General features: G+C 46.1%; 1 protein-coding gene across 2 annotated transcripts in view; it reads right to left on the reverse strand.

Moving 5' to 3' along the window:
* Positions 1–1,541: 1,541 nt before the first annotated feature.
* The window catches only part of Brinp2 (BMP/retinoic acid inducible neural specific 2), a 103,798-nt gene continuing 92,731 nt past the window's right edge, over positions 1,542–12,608 (reverse strand). For both annotated transcript variants that reach the window (XM_051147648.1, XM_051147647.1), the window contains exons 5-8: positions 11,776–11,881; positions 7,247–7,483; positions 5,216–5,438; positions 1,542–3,492 (exon numbers count right to left, since the gene is read on the reverse strand). In XM_051147648.1, coding sequence (XP_051003605.1) covers positions 2,376–3,492; positions 5,216–5,438; positions 7,247–7,483; positions 11,776–11,881 — 1,683 coding nt within the window. In that variant the 3' untranslated portion in view covers positions 1,542–2,375. The remainder of the gene's footprint in view (positions 3,493–5,215; positions 5,439–7,246; positions 7,484–11,775; positions 11,882–12,608) is intronic.

The raw sequence follows: 12,608 nt of genomic DNA on the forward strand, positions 1-12,608 counted from the left end.
TCACTCAGTTCCTACAGAGGCAGTCGCCTTTCACTGCTAGGGCTCCACGCTGTTAACTTTATGCACGGTAGATTCCCAATTTCTGTCTTCCCACTCCAAGGCTCGCTACGCACAGCGGCTGACAATTTGCCACATAAAAAGTGTGCCCGTAATTTACGAGTGGAAGTTTCTGTCCACCCACTCTTACAGCATGTAGACAGGAACTTTTGGAGTGCTAAAAGCAGACTCCGCTGTCTGCCTTATGCCTCTCAAAGCCCGTTGCTGGCATATATCAAAGCCTTCCTGACATTTGCAACCCGCTTCTCTCCAAGAGTCCCCTCCTCTGGTTCTTCTCAGAACTCCCATTGATGAAGATGTCATCTGCTGGTTCTATTTCCCACAGCTGAGAAGCTCTGTTGAAACCCCCACATAGCAAGCAGTAGTTTAAACTAGGACTAGACAGCCTATATCTTTGCTCATGACCAATAATCCACACTCTCTGGATTTCTATCCTTAAAGCCTTTACGGGAAGTGGTGAAGAAGTGACTCAGGCCACTTTCCTATGATGGATTTTTGTTGTTGTAATTGAGAAAGGCTACAATAATTAAATATGACATGAAATTCTTCTATATGCAACAATGTGCATAAAGGATACTTGGGCAGATGGGGCTATCTTATCATTGCCTCCCACTGTGTTTTCTACCAACCAACATGTACCACAGGTACAGAATGAGATAGTATTTCTGTGGTCATTTGCTCTGAATAAAAATGGCGTTGTCACTGACACGCTGCACTTAGGACGGGAAGCATGTAGAAAGACAAATGGCTCTATACATAATGTGCTACGAGGTGATTCCCTGCCACTGTGAGGGGGTACCAAGCTGAGAAGCGTGCATCATCTGTCTAGCATGTGTAGGCTGGGGACGTGGCATACAGCCACTGGAGGAGAGCAGTACCACACTTGTATCCTTGTCAGTTTCCCTAAAGGGTGATCTTAGGCCATAAGGTGTAGAACACCAGAAAACCTCCCAGTGTCCACAGGAGCACTGGCAGCACTGAGCCCTTTCCAGCAGGTTTCAGCATTAAGGCTGCAGCTTCTTTATGAGCAAGGACTTGCAATCATGATGGTATGTATGTCCTTGCGCCAGGGCCTGTGCTGACCGACTAAGAGAGTTCTGCTCCATTTTCATTTGATGTTTCTTCTCCCCGCTTCTGTCTGTCTCTCTGTGTCTCTGTGTCTCTGTCTGTCTCTCGGTCTCTCTCTCCCCACTCCATGCCCCGCCCCCGGGGTTAACACAGGCACCAATTAACTTATACACACAGTGATCAAGCAGCCTTCCACATGGCACTGTGTATCTTCTGTGGGCACCCTCTCACAGACACAGGACAACAACACCAATAGTAAAAACTGTTTCTCTTTTCTCATTCATTTTCCCACTAAAAAGTTAGGTCTTTAAAGTGTGTTAAACCAAGTAGAATTTTACTTAAAGGTTCATATGACTGGAGCAGGTTGACAAGAAAAACAATCACAAAATAAATATTTTTTGTTTTGTTGTTTTTTTTTTAAAAAAAAGAACATTTCCATATACATTGTTTCTCTAACTGGACAAAACTGCTTTCTTGGACCGACGGTGCTGTGGGAAGAGGGCTCTGGATAAATTGTGAGGGTCTCTTGGAACAAGTCAAAACTCTGAAACTGGGGAGGCCAAGGAAGTGAAGGGGCTGGTAGGAGGAAGAAGTGAAGGAGTGAGCAAGGAGGCGGTGGCCTGCCCTTAGTTCCGGTTCCTCTGCCTTGGCACTGCATACACTTTCTAAGGAAGTGATACCCAAAGCAGTGGGCCCAAGGCCTCCAAGGGTACAGGGAGGCAGTGTACAAAAAGTAAGAACTGATGCAGGGGGTCACAGAACAACAACATTTTAAGAAACCTGGTTAAAAAGAATACAAAACTGACTCCACAGAGGGGCTTGGGTATCCCGCCCCTCCCACTTTTGTCCCCTCTTGCTATGCCAGATGACAGGAACCAATCACATTGAAGCATTTTCACTCATCTCTTTCTGGATTTAGCCAGTTCTTTTCATCTCTTCCTTGGCTCTTCTTCAAATGCATTCATTTTAGAGAGCACCAACTGTACAGATCCGAGGCTGGTGAGCAGTGGCCTCCCTGTGAGTGTGTGTGTGTGGTGGGGGACTGTGTGCACGTGTGCACGTGTGCACGTGTGCAGGGGCTGTTTCATTGTCTTTCACCTGCTTCAGTCCAAGCCTTGAGCTCCCATCTCCCAGGTGCTGAAAAGTCTCGCGAAAGCACCCTGTTGGCACTGAGGTGAGGGCTCCGATTATCTTTGCACCCTGAATGTGTGGATCAACTCTCTGAACAGCCCTGGGGGAGCTCCCCCCCATTAGCTACAGAGTTTGCCTGTCTCGTACTCCACAGGATTTGGCAGCTTGGAATTGAAAGCCCTCAGGGAGGACTGTATCCTGCCTACCTCATTGTTGGCCAGCTTGAGCCTATGTCGGAGCAAGCACGAGAAAAGGTCAAGCCGGACTTTGCCGGGTGGAGAGAGTTGGTTCACCCGGTCTCTGAGCTCAATGAGTTGTAAGAGTGCAGAGTCCTGGGAACCTTGAGTATATGGGTAGTCCAGCTGAAGAATTAAGTCTCGGATAGCATCCGGGTCAAAGGGCAGGCTGTAGCCAAAGACCTGCAAGGTGTTGATTTTCATGTAGCCCAAGTTCTTGGAGGGATCAGTCATCTCCAGGGGCTCGTAGTAGATTGTCTCATTGGAGCTGTCATCCAGGGACTTGATTCGGCTCCGTAGGTAAACATGGACTGTCTCAAAAAAAGTCTTCCACCTGTTCCCCAAGGTGACAGTCCAGTTTTGGCACTGAGCAGCAGCATCCACGTTAGTCCTTTCCCAGTCTGGAAAGTTGCCCTCATTGACAGGCATGAACCAGCTCTCGGAGTGGCTGCCCCCAAAGGGGTTGACATAGATGGCCATGACAGGCTCCAGGGTGCTGTTCTTAGTGAGGCAGATCTGCAAGGATAAGGCCAGCATCACATGCACCAGCCCGGGCTTGTACTTGTTGCTCTTCAGGGTGAGCAGCATCCGCTTCCTCCAGGAAGGGTCGAACCAGCTGCCCAGACGCATGTCGTTGCTGATAAAGATGGAGTGTACCTCAATGCGGCTGTCTCGCTTCTGCAGCAGGTACTTCAGCTCTAAGTCCTGCAGGTCTGTCTCCAGACCCAGAAAGTTCTCCAAGGACTCAGCTACCTCTGGCCGGCACAGTCCCTGAGCCAGCACATAGCCAGGGTTACAACTCCCACAGCGGGTGCTGTTGTCTGCAGCACAGTGGGCACACGCGGGCCCTTCACCCAAGGCACATGGGATGGGGCCCTGGCAGGAAGATTGGTCATAGGGGCAGGTGCAGCTGTGGCTCTGTTCCAGGAAGGTCCCAGGTAAGGTACTTTCCCCACAGTAGAGAAGGGATTGGATTCGGTTCCACCAGAAAGACAAGGATCTTGAAGAGATAAAATAAAGACATGAGAGTCAAAGGAAGATGCACACCACTGTCCTTCCTAAGCGCGCCAAGGGAGTTGATTTAATGGTGGGGGCTGAGGGAGGGGACAAGGAAAAAAGTCAAAGCCACAAGTTCACTGAGTGATGGAAACCCTGTTGTTCTCCTTTGAACTGACTGAGTTAAGCCTGAAACTCTGCATGGTCTATCTTTCTTACAATGGTTTAGTCTTACAATTGAGCTTGGTTTGTTAGGGGTTAAGATGTTTTTAGATCAAGATAGATGTTTTAAGTTAATAGAGATGTGATATGATAGATTGATTTTCATTCAGAAATTTAGGCCCAACAAGATAGGAAAAAGGTGCTTTCTTCAAGTTTGACAAATACAAATAGCCAAATAACTATGAATGTAACATTTACATAACTCCTGATTGGCTGATGGTTCTTCCTGCTGCGTGTAGTTTATTTTATTCATGAGTAATAATATAAATGTATATGTTAAATTAATGACATGGGGGAGAAAAAAAAAGACTTGGAATTTTCTAGGGGTTACTCAAACTTTGGATTTCAATTCTTAGCTACAGCCTCAAATAGACTGTTTTCTGTGTCTCTTTCAAAGGACAACTGCAGTCACTGTCTCATTGCTACATTCCTGTTTAATCTGGGGCAACTATGTGTATGTAAAATTGCTGTTGGTTTATTGAGCACTTATTTATAGCTGGCTTCTCTGGAAGAGGAGTGAGAACGGGCACTCTGTGCTGTGACTAACACTTTCTTAGAGAGTAAGTGTGTTTCTTGTGCATAATGGGCATTTAGTCATTAATTGCTGGGAAAAAATTAATCATCTTAATAACCTCAGCTGGCCTGTCTTATCCACTCCTGCCTCCTGCCTTCCCCGTGGCTCAGACTGACATGGCTGGGCTGCTGTGAGAGTGGCTGCCCTGCCTGGTACACCTTCTCACCAGCATATGACAAGTATTCCTATCTTCTCTTCCACAAGCTGTCCGAGACTCCCTTCTCTTAAGAGGTTTTTTTTCCCTCCAGCCTGCGCCTCTTGGGAACTATCCTATTTATATTTCTGTTTCCTTTTAAAATGTACGTCCTTTTGATTTGTGTCTGCCCCCTCCCCCATTAATTTTAGTGGCTGATACAGACAGGATTTTTAATTTTTGTGTCTTTACATGTTTGCTAAATCCTTCCTTGTCAATGGTGTCCCCTATAGCTAAATAGCAGGGCATGGAACATAGGCGTAATACATTTTTGATGAATGTGTGTCTGAGCGAATGAATGAATGAATAAGTGGATCCTATCATCCCATATTCGCAGCCTATTGGGAGAGTTTGGTCGCAGCTTTCTTTTTTCCTATGATTCAGCCGAGTGATGAGAGTCACTTGTTTGAAACGATCTACTGTGTTTATTTCTCATCATTTGCAATTGATATATGAGCTTGAACTCAGCCCTTTTCCTCACTAGAAGACTTACAAAAATTGGAAAGGAATAAGTGGGAATTGGTGTGTTATTAGAACAGTATTTGGGTCTACTATATTATATACAAGGAACACAAGGCTCAACCACACCCAGTGATTGAAAGTGACAAGTGGGGAGGCCTAGAATGACTGAATGTGCCCCCACTCACTGCTCTCCCATGTTGATCACAGCTTCCTTCTTGGCCTCAGCAGCCATGGCCAGGAGGTACCGGGCTCAGGCTCTGGAGCCCAGGTGCTCACCTCTCCTTGGGCAGGCGAAAGCGAGGCTGTCGATGGCAGCGCTTGCAGAGGTTGAAGAGGCGCCGGACAATCCTGTGCACCTTCTTCAAGAGGACTTTCAAGCTGCCTCCTAGCTGCTGGTAGCGGTGCTGGAGGTTAGTGTCCATGGTCCAGTACTGGGAGACGGCTGTGGAGTTCAGGAATCGGTCACTGGGTAGCCTCTTCAGCAGGGCCTGGAATTCTTCTGTGGGCAAAAGTACAGGATCTGAGCACAGCAAAGCTATGTAGATAAGAGTCCTAGGAACACAGATTGCTTGGTCCTCCATCCCAGGGGCCCCTCAGAGTCACTGCATAAGAAAGAGCACTCACACATCCACTGTTGTAGATTTCAAAATTACATATGGCTTTATTGAAAATCAGTCAGCGTGTCATAAAATGTAGCCCCAGGATTACTTTTTTAAGTTTTATTTCGTATGTCTGTGCTACATGTGTGCAGGCGCCCATAAGAAACCTAAAGAATATAATTAGAGGTTGTTGTAAACAGTCAAGCATGCTTGCAAGGAAGCAAACTCGGGTCACCTGGAGGAGCAAGTCATGCTCCTAACTAACTACCCAGCCAGCTCTCCAGCCCTGGCTTCAGAAGATTTTGTTGTTGTTGTTATTATTCCAATAAGTCTTTGATTTTCAAAAGAGGTCTCTGCCATGCCTCAAATGACTAGAAGTCCGGCTTTTACTAATAGCCTTGGGATCTATCCTTTTTTTTCCTTCTACTTCTCCACATAGCACCCGTGGAATGATTTTTTTCCTCACATTATATATCCTGATTGCAGCCTCCCCCACTCCTTCTAGTTTATCTGCCCTCCCCTCTCCCTCCCATCCCCTCCCTCCCCTCCTCTCCCCTCCTTTTCCCTCTCCTCTCCTCCCCTCCCCACCCCTTCCCTTCCCTCCCAGCCCACTCCCTTTCTGTCTGTCTTAGGCCAAGTCTCTGCAGCAACAACAGACCTCTCCAGTGAAAGAGGTAAACAAGCTCCATGACAGACAGGTGTTGGCAAAGAGAAGGGACTTCAGGCAGCTCAGAAATCGCAGAAACATGTAAACGCCTAGCCGAGCCTCTCCCTCTGCAGCTGGCTCTGATTCTTTAAGATAACTCTTGCCCTCTAAGGCTCATGGTCAATAGGCTTTCTTCCCTGTAGCTAATAGAGAAGCAATTTGATTTCTGCCTCCAAGCTCCAAGTCTGAGTTCTTCTGAGTGCCCTGGGCATTGTACACTTTCTGAATTTGTGCCTATGTATCTCTTCCTTGCCATGCCTTGGGACCTGCCTCCACCTGACCACGTGTCAGAGGTCTATGCTGGTCTCATGTATTCACCCGTAGTAACTCACAGTGTTGAAAGCCGATGTTGTGTTGTTGTATGTAAAACAAATCCCATCGCTTCTAGCCCAAAGCATGGACTAGTGACTGGAACTTGATTTTTTTTTTTTTTTTAAATAGCTACTGGCATCAACCTCTTACTATCACTTTCTTTTAAAGATGCGATTATTATAGAACTCAGGAACTGCATGGTTAAACCAACACGGGAATGTGTTCTGTAATAGGACAAGAAGTAAAACTAACCCCTCAGACTCAAGGTCTTAAGGTGCCCTTAATAATTAGTTACAACAGGAACAAACAACAGTTGGTTTCCACTGGGTACCAACTAGAACCATTCTATATATATGTCACATATTCAGCAAATACTTATTATGTGCAAGCATTGTGCTAGACACCATGAAATCAGTAGCCAGAAGGACAAACAAAATCTATACTCTAAATGATATTTATCTTAGCTTATTGAGTCCTTAACACATACTTCTAAGTTAGGCACTGTGCTTCTTTTCATAAAGAAAAGCATACCGCTTCAGACCCTTGGTGACCATATAACCTTTCTTTCCTTAGAAGTTCACAGAAATAGTAAGTTGGGATCCAAGTCAGATTCTTCATGCTCTGGCTCTGTACATCACAGTCTCAGTGGGGGTAGGGGGTGGGGGAATCTGAGCTAGTTGGCCTGCTTACCTGACTCTTCAAATTGCCTGTTGTGAGTGGCCCAGGAGTCTTGGATCTGCAGCAAGCTGTCTTCCATTGCCTGGATGTCAGCATCAGGACAGTTGCATTCTGGGAACGTGGGGCTGCACTTGCACCAGCAGTCATTCTCCCTGCAGACAAGCTCCCCCTCAGAGCTGCATGTGATGTAGCTAAGTGCTGCAGCCACGAAGCGCTCACGCAGGTGTTCAGGAAGCAGCACCTGCAAGCCTGGGCAAAAGGTGAATCAAGGAACCACTGAGCAGATCTGTGGGAACTCTGTTTCTCAGGCCCGAGGCTATTGGAATCCAAATAGGGGTTTTGCTGACTAGGTCTGAGGATGGTCACCCCAGGGTCCAGTCCTGCTGAGCTGGTTGGAAGAGAGGGCTCTCCTAGCCCCTATGACAGATGGGGGAGGATCTGAATATGCAGATGAGGAACATCAAAGCCCAAGGTTTAGCCAAACTCCTCACATCAGCCAAATTGAGAGCGTGCATATCATAAGAACTGGCTTACTGGCTACACATCAGCATTTCTAAGAGAGACACAGGAAGGTGTTTCAGATAAAATAAGCTTAAAGCCCTCATGGGAGAAGACTGTGAGGTTTGATGAGCTTGCTCTGTCTTCACTAGGCATCCTGCTTGTAATTTCACTAAAGTTAGGAATGGGCGTGCTTGGTATTACTAAATGCCAGCCTTTCTGGGCCTCCCATTCCAGCCTGCATCACTGGAAATGTTGTTCTGGTTGTGAGATAGGGATGGGCACTACAGGTATACAGTGCCCAGCTACTAAGCCAAGTACTTCCTGTATGTAATTGGTAGTAGGGTCACCCCCATCCTAAAGGATGGTGTTGCCGCTGCTCTATTTTTGTTCTCCAAAAGAAGATGGCTCTGATCCCCCTGCCTCTGACCTGCCAAGTGCTGGCAACGCCAGTGCATACCACCATGCCCAACTTCACATTGAGGGTTTTGTTTGTTTGTTTGTTTGTGTTGTTTTGTTTTGAGGAAGTAAAAATCAAAAGGCCACAGTGACCAGCTCAAGTCAGAACACTGGTGTCAGTCACTCACTGCCTTTGTATGATTGGGTGGCATTGCATACTTTGGAATTACTGCCTATCTCAGTATGATTTAGCTCTTAAGAAGATATGAAAAAAAAAAAAAAGATATGAATGTAGTCTGGTAACTTGTGCCTCAGGATTCATCAGACCATCAGGCCTGGATAGGTACAGATGACTTTCTCTTCAAACTGGCCTCTTCTGGTCTTGGAAATACTGCACTGAACTACCTTAAGCTTCAGTTTTCTCATTCATCTGGGAAAGCCATTAGTTTATAAGGTTGCCTTTAAGCCACAGGTAAGGTGGCTGTTGGAAGCTTACAAAGGATAAAGGAAAGGTCGATGTGGCTTATGGATGGATGGAATGTGAGTGAGATCTTCAGGAGGCTCCTCCTGTAAGGATATTACTAGATCTTGTGCCAGGGCAATAAGGGTAGAAGGACCCCTAAATATGAGGAGCCCCTTTCCTCAAATGTAGGCTGACTCTGTATCCTTGACTTTGTCCTTGGCAGCGAATCAAAGAGCTCACAGTCTGTGTTTCAACTTCAGCAGACCTCACACTATGACGTAAAGTTGTCAGCAGCCTTGGATGTTTTCTGTTCTCACTTGAGGTCCACCTCCTACTCTGAGCTGCTATGAAATAAAAATTTCCCATTCTTGACTCAGTGCCCACCGTGGCACTTGACAGTCCCCCTTCAACACACACACACACACACACACACACACACACACCATACGCACATGCTTGCTTTCAACACTTATCCTTTTCAAGTAATCTCCTTCCATCTCCCCATTGCCTCCCTCCTCCTCCAGAACATTTCCCATTGCTATAAAGTAAGTGCCCTGAGCAACGTCTGCATGAGTGATGGGCTATAAAATTAAACAGCATAAACTATTCCAAATGAACCACCAGACATTTTGAACTTCACTCACTGCTAATTTCCAGACACACATGCATCCAGTTTGTATAGAGGCACAGGAGAAGAGAGATGGGCTAGTTGTCTTGGGTATCCCTGAGTAGGTTTTTTTATTGCTTTATTGTATGTTTGTTGATTCCTAAAGAAATGTTCGTCGCATCTGGCTCAGACCGCTTGGAATTTGTAATCGTAGATTCTGGGTGAGGGCTATTGATTTTGTAATGCTAGGGTAGCGATCTCTTAAACAGAGGCCAATTCAGTTAGCTCTTATGAGAAATGAACTTTTCCCACTGAATCAGTTTGCATAGCTCTCCCCTTAAAACAGAGCTGGCATCTGGCTTCTCCACTTGTCTCCCATTTTGGAGCCTAGAACAGTGGCCTTTTCTTTTCCTTTCTCTGCTTTGTCCATTCTGTCCCCAGTCTAAATGTTCCTGTTCATTCCTCTTGAATTCCATTCCTGGCTTTGAAGTTCACATGGAAGACCACAGACAGGGAAATGGGACGCAAGAGTCACTGTCCTGTTGTGGTTACAGATCTTGTTTAAGGTAGTTAGTGAGCTGGCAAGCACTTTGCAAAGGCCACCTGTTCCTTAGTGTGACTTTGGTAACCATAGCAATCGCTGAACTAGTAACAGGTTTATATGGTTGTGTGCCTGACTCCTACAGGACATTGATACAGGTTTTGAGAAGGAACATAATGGAGGAATTTAGATATGAAGTGGGAGCAATGGTTCATGAGTGTGGGCCAAATCCTCAGAAGTTTCCCCCCAAAATGATGGAAAGTTGCTACATGGAGGGCGTAGGATTTATGATGATTCTTGGCTTAAGAAGGACTTAACTGAAGCAGGTAAGCATAAACTTAACAACCCAGGACTCTACTTGTACACACTTCTATTCTAAATACAATTGGCAACCTAAGGCTTTTACCTGCATGTGCTTTGCGCACGTGCACACACACACACACACACACACACACACACACACACACACACACACACACACACACACACACGCACTCTACTCTAAACACCTAGCACCTGTTAGCAACCTAGAATACCCACCTTCAAGAAGCTGCCTGCATACCCAGCTCTCAACAATGGAGTACATTTTTCTTCGTCTTTACAACCCTCGAAGTTGCATTCTTTTTTTAAAAATTAATTAATTAATTCACTTTACATCCTGGTCATAGCCCCATCCCTCCTCAACGCCCAGCCCTACCCTCCCTCCATCACCCCCATCCCCTCCTCTATTATTCAGAAAAGGGGAACCCCACTTCCAATCCATCCCAGCTCATCAAGTTGCATCAGGGCTGAGTTTCTTCTCTTCCCCTGGGCCCAGGCAAGGCAGTCTCACCAGGGGGACAGGAGCAAAAAGCTGGTAAAGTCCATGTAAGAAAAATCCCCCTGTTCCCTTTCCTAGTGGACCCACATAAAGCCTGAGCTGCCATAGGCTACATCTGTGTAGGCAGCCTAGGTCCAGTCCATGCCCAGTCCTTGATTGATGCTTTAATTTTAGCAAGCCCCTCTGGGGCCTGCTTAGTTGGCTCTGTTGGTCTTCTTATAGAGCTCATGTCTCCTCCAGGTCCTGTTTTCCTTCCCCCCCCCCCCCACTTTTTCATAACACTCCCTAAACACTGCCCAATGTTTGGCTTTGAGTCTGTTTTGCAGCTCTGCTGGGTGAAGCCCCTTAGAGAACAACTCTTCTAGGCTTCTGACTGCAAGCATAGCAGAGTATCATTAATAGTGTCAGGGGTTTTGCTTTTTCCCATGGGGTGGGTCTTGGGTCGGGCCAGGCACTATTTGGGTGTTCCCTCAATCTCTACTCTATCTTTTTTATCTTTATCCCTGCACATCTTGTAGGCAGGGTGAATTTTGGATTGAAGTTTTTGTGGGTGAGTTGGTGTTCCCCTTTCTCTACTAGGAGGCTTGTCTAGCTAGAGGGTGTATTCTTCAGTCTTCAGAGTTGCATTCTACTCAGTTGTACTCCATTTGTGTGTGCGTATGTAGCTGGGGAAACAATGGCCTAGACTGCTTTTGAGCACTCTGTCCCCAAGTAAACTTTCAGGGAGAATCCATTATTTATCACCCTGTGTCTATGCGTAATTGGATGTGGATTTGATTAAAATCACACATGTTATGGGAAGCAACAAGCACAACAGAAAATAGGGTTATGGAATTTAATCTGTGTATCAGAATAGAGAGCCATCCAAACTATGCTTGATAACCATCTCCTCCTTCTCTTGAGCACTATAAACAAAAGGACCATACAATAATCTGGGCTCTTAAGTATCTTCACTCATGTAACCTGCTGCCAGTTCTGCCAGTGTATTTCTGATCTGTACTATTGATTTGCTTTGGATAAAGTTAGTTTGAAAATCCATAGGAGTCTTTATTTCAGTACAATAATAAGAGGCCAAGAGCCTAGACACACCCATCCTCAGACCCTCACTCCTAAGAACAGACTCAAATGAGAAACCAAGATCTTTCCTTTCTCTTGATGGGTCTGGGTTTTCCACCATGCCTGGGCAGTGTGAAATCACCCTGCAGCTGCTTACCTAGTAACTGTACTTTGTTCTCCGGACTCTGAACCAGCACAGAGCTGACTGAGTCCAGGTTGTCATAGTTGCTGCAGCCCAGTGGCCCAGTCCGGGTCTCTGTAACCTAGGGAAGAAGGGACAAGATATGGACTCAGAAAACAAGAGGAAGGTCTCTCTTTGCCCTTTCCTGCTAGCCGTCTACATGGAGACTCTGTGTCCTGACCCTGACCAAAGGAACTGCATGTGTCTACCCAAGGAATGTAAAGTGACTGTGTCTGTCCTGAGTCGGTGTACATCTGTCCTGTGTGGTGGGTGGCACAGTCACAGGTGACCCAGAGCCTTTCAGAGGGAAGCAAACGCAAGGCAGAACCAGGACGCTGGATATGGAGTGAGACCTTCAAGCTGGCATCTGCCCTGGTCCTCATCTAGAGGGAGGCACAGGGCCAGAGATGGACCCTGCTGGCCTGTGAGTGAGCTGCTGCACGCGTGTGATGTGCTGCTCTCAGGCCTTTAGGGATCCTGAAGATGAAAAGCACTAGAGAAATACGAGTTATTGAGTATTATTATTAGTATTAAACATTTAAGTCCCACCTCAGCACCAAGATGTCCTTAGAGGAAATCAGCCATGGGCTCACTGCATATTTTAATAAGTATATTAAATATACATAAACGCTTATAGCCACGTAATATTCCAAACACCGTATTTTAAAATATTATAAAGTTGGCCCATCAGTTTCCCCTGATGTTTAAAGTATAAGATGAAAAATGGGCAGCTTTAAATTCACTGAAATAATTATGTAATAAGAGTGATGGGGACCCGAGGCCCTTTCTTCTCAGGAGCTCCAAAGTCT

This window comes from Acomys russatus, chromosome 6 (genome assembly GCF_903995435.1).
Source record: "Acomys russatus chromosome 6, mAcoRus1.1, whole genome shotgun sequence".
Taxonomy (NCBI): Eukaryota; Metazoa; Chordata; class Mammalia; order Rodentia; family Muridae; genus Acomys; species Acomys russatus.